At 37.0% G+C, this 2264-nt stretch overlaps 1 protein-coding gene across 1 annotated transcript; it reads right to left on the reverse strand.

Moving 5' to 3' along the window:
* Nucleotides 1–618: 618 nt before the first annotated feature.
* LOC137659195 (uncharacterized protein MCAP_0864-like) lies at nucleotides 619–1239 on the reverse strand. Its single transcript, XM_068394245.1, has one exon. It carries the CDS (start codon nucleotides 1237–1239, stop codon nucleotides 619–621), a length of 621 nt encoding a protein of 206 aa, XP_068250346.1.
* Between the last annotated feature and the right edge of the window lie 1025 nt (nucleotides 1240–2264).

The following is a 2264-nucleotide window of genomic DNA, read 5'->3' on the forward strand; positions in this document are numbered from 1 at the left end:
TCTCCTCGAATGCCTCCTGTAGGAATTCGGGTTTGTCCCGATGTCTGTCTGGGTGGAACGCCATAGACAGGTCCCTGAAGGATTTTATAACCTCTGCCTTCGTGGCTGTCTTTTCTAAACCCAGGATCTCATAGTGTCCTTTGTCTTCCCATTCCTTCTGCAGTGCCTTAGTATCTTCAACGATTTTTAAAAATTTCTAATTTTTCTTCACTTTCACCGTTTCGAAGTCCTTCAGGGCCGCGTCGAAAATGCCGAGTTTGACGAGGTACCGCCCTCGTAACATGTACGCTTTCCATCCTTCACATCCTTTCTCGATGGCCATGGAGCAGTCTAATAAATATCCATATGAGGAGGCTTCTCAGTGGCTGCGTTCGCTTCAGCTCGAAGGACATGCAGAAGAGCCGTTCCTTCGTCGTTATCAGTCTCGACAGCCAAGGCTTGGGTGAAGATATCTACAGCCTCTTTGAGCCTATTATTCATCTGCGCACTTAATCCAGCCATTAATAAGCTTTTCCTCTTATGTTCATCTTTATTCTCGGTTTTACGAACTTCCTCCTTCTCAGCTTTTAGCTTCTTTTCTGCCTTAAGTTCACAAAGTTCACTTTTCAATTTATTCAGTTATTCCGTGTTCTCCCTTTGCGCCTTTTTAATTTCTTTATTTTCACTTTCAAACTTTTCAGCAATCATTTTTTTTTCCATTATCTCAAGGTCTTTTATTTTGCAGACAAATTCTAGTTTTTCATAATCTTGCACCAAATTTGCTTCAAGTTTCTCCTTTTCTTCTTTCAGTTCTTCAAATTCCCGTTTCCATTTATTTCCACTTTGTTTTTCCTTTCTCAGACTTTCCAGCAAGTTTTCCAGTTTCTTCTTCTGAAGCTCTTTTTGGACACATTCAGATTCCAATTTTGTCTTTTCTGCCTTTAATTTACCCACTTCATTTTTCAATTTATTTAGGTTTACTGTTTTCTCAATTTGATTTTTCTTCCCTTTCTCATTTTCGTTTCTGAGACATGCCAGCAAATTTTCCAGCTTCTTCCTCTGGAGGTCTTTTCCGACGCACTCAGATTCCAGTTCATCTTTTTCTGCCTTCAATTCACGTACCTCATTTTTCAATTCCTTTAATTGTTGTGTCTTTTCAGTTTGGTGTTTCTTCAATTCTGCATTCTCTTTTTTGAGAATTTCAAACAAATTTTCATGTTCTTTCATCTGAAGGACTTTTTCGACACATTCAGATTCCATCTTCTATTTTTCTGCCTTCAATTCACCTACCTCATTTTTCAATTCCTTTAATTGTTGTCTTTTCAGTTTGGTGTTTCTTCAATTCTGCATTCTCTTTTTTGAGAATTTCAAACAAATTTTCATGTTCTTTCATCTGAAGGACTTTTTCGACACATTCAGATTCCATCTTCTGTTTTTCTGCCTTCAATTCACCTACCTCATTTTTCAATTCCTTTAATTGTTGTGTCTTTTCAGTTTGGTGTTTCTTCAATTCTGCATTCTTTTTTTTTGAGAATTTCAAACAAATTTTCATGTTCTTTCATCTAAGGACTTTTTCGACACATTCAGATTCCATCTGTTTTTCTGCCTTCAATTCGCCTACCTCATTTTTCAATTCGTTGACTTGTTCTCTGTTTTGAATTTGTTCTTTCTTCATTTCTGCATTCTCTTTCCTGAGAATTTCCAGCAAATTTTCATGTTCCTTCCTCTGGAGGTCTTTTCCGACACATTCAGATTCCATTTTCTGTTTTCCTGCCTTCAATTCACCTACCTCATTTTTCAATTCCTTTAATTGTTGTCTTTTCAGTTTGGCGTTTCTTCAATTCTGCATTCTCTTTTTTGAGAATTTCAAACAAATTTTCATGTTCTTTCATCTGAAGGACTTTTTCGACACATTCAGATTCCATTTTCTGTTTTTCTGCCTTCAATTCGCCTACCTCATTTTTCAATTCGTTGACTTGTTCTCTGTTTTGAATTTGTTCTTTCTTCATTTCTGCATTCTCTTTCCTGAGAATTTCCAGCAAATTTTCATGTTCCTTCCTCTGGAGGTCTTTTCCGACGCACTCACATTCCAGCTTATCTTTTTCTGTCTTCAATTCACCTACCACATTTTTCAATTCGTTGACTTGTTCTCTGTTTTGAATTTGTTCTTTCTTCATTTCTGCATTCTCTTTCCTGAGAATTTCCAGCAAATTTTCATGTTCCTTCCTCTGGAGGTCTTTTCCGACACATTCAGATTCCATTTTCTGTTTTTCTGCCTTCAATTC

The sequence above is a fragment of the Palaemon carinicauda genome, chromosome 19 (genome assembly GCF_036898095.1).
Source record: "Palaemon carinicauda isolate YSFRI2023 chromosome 19, ASM3689809v2, whole genome shotgun sequence".
NCBI classification, from domain to species: domain Eukaryota; kingdom Metazoa; phylum Arthropoda; class Malacostraca; order Decapoda; family Palaemonidae; genus Palaemon; species Palaemon carinicauda.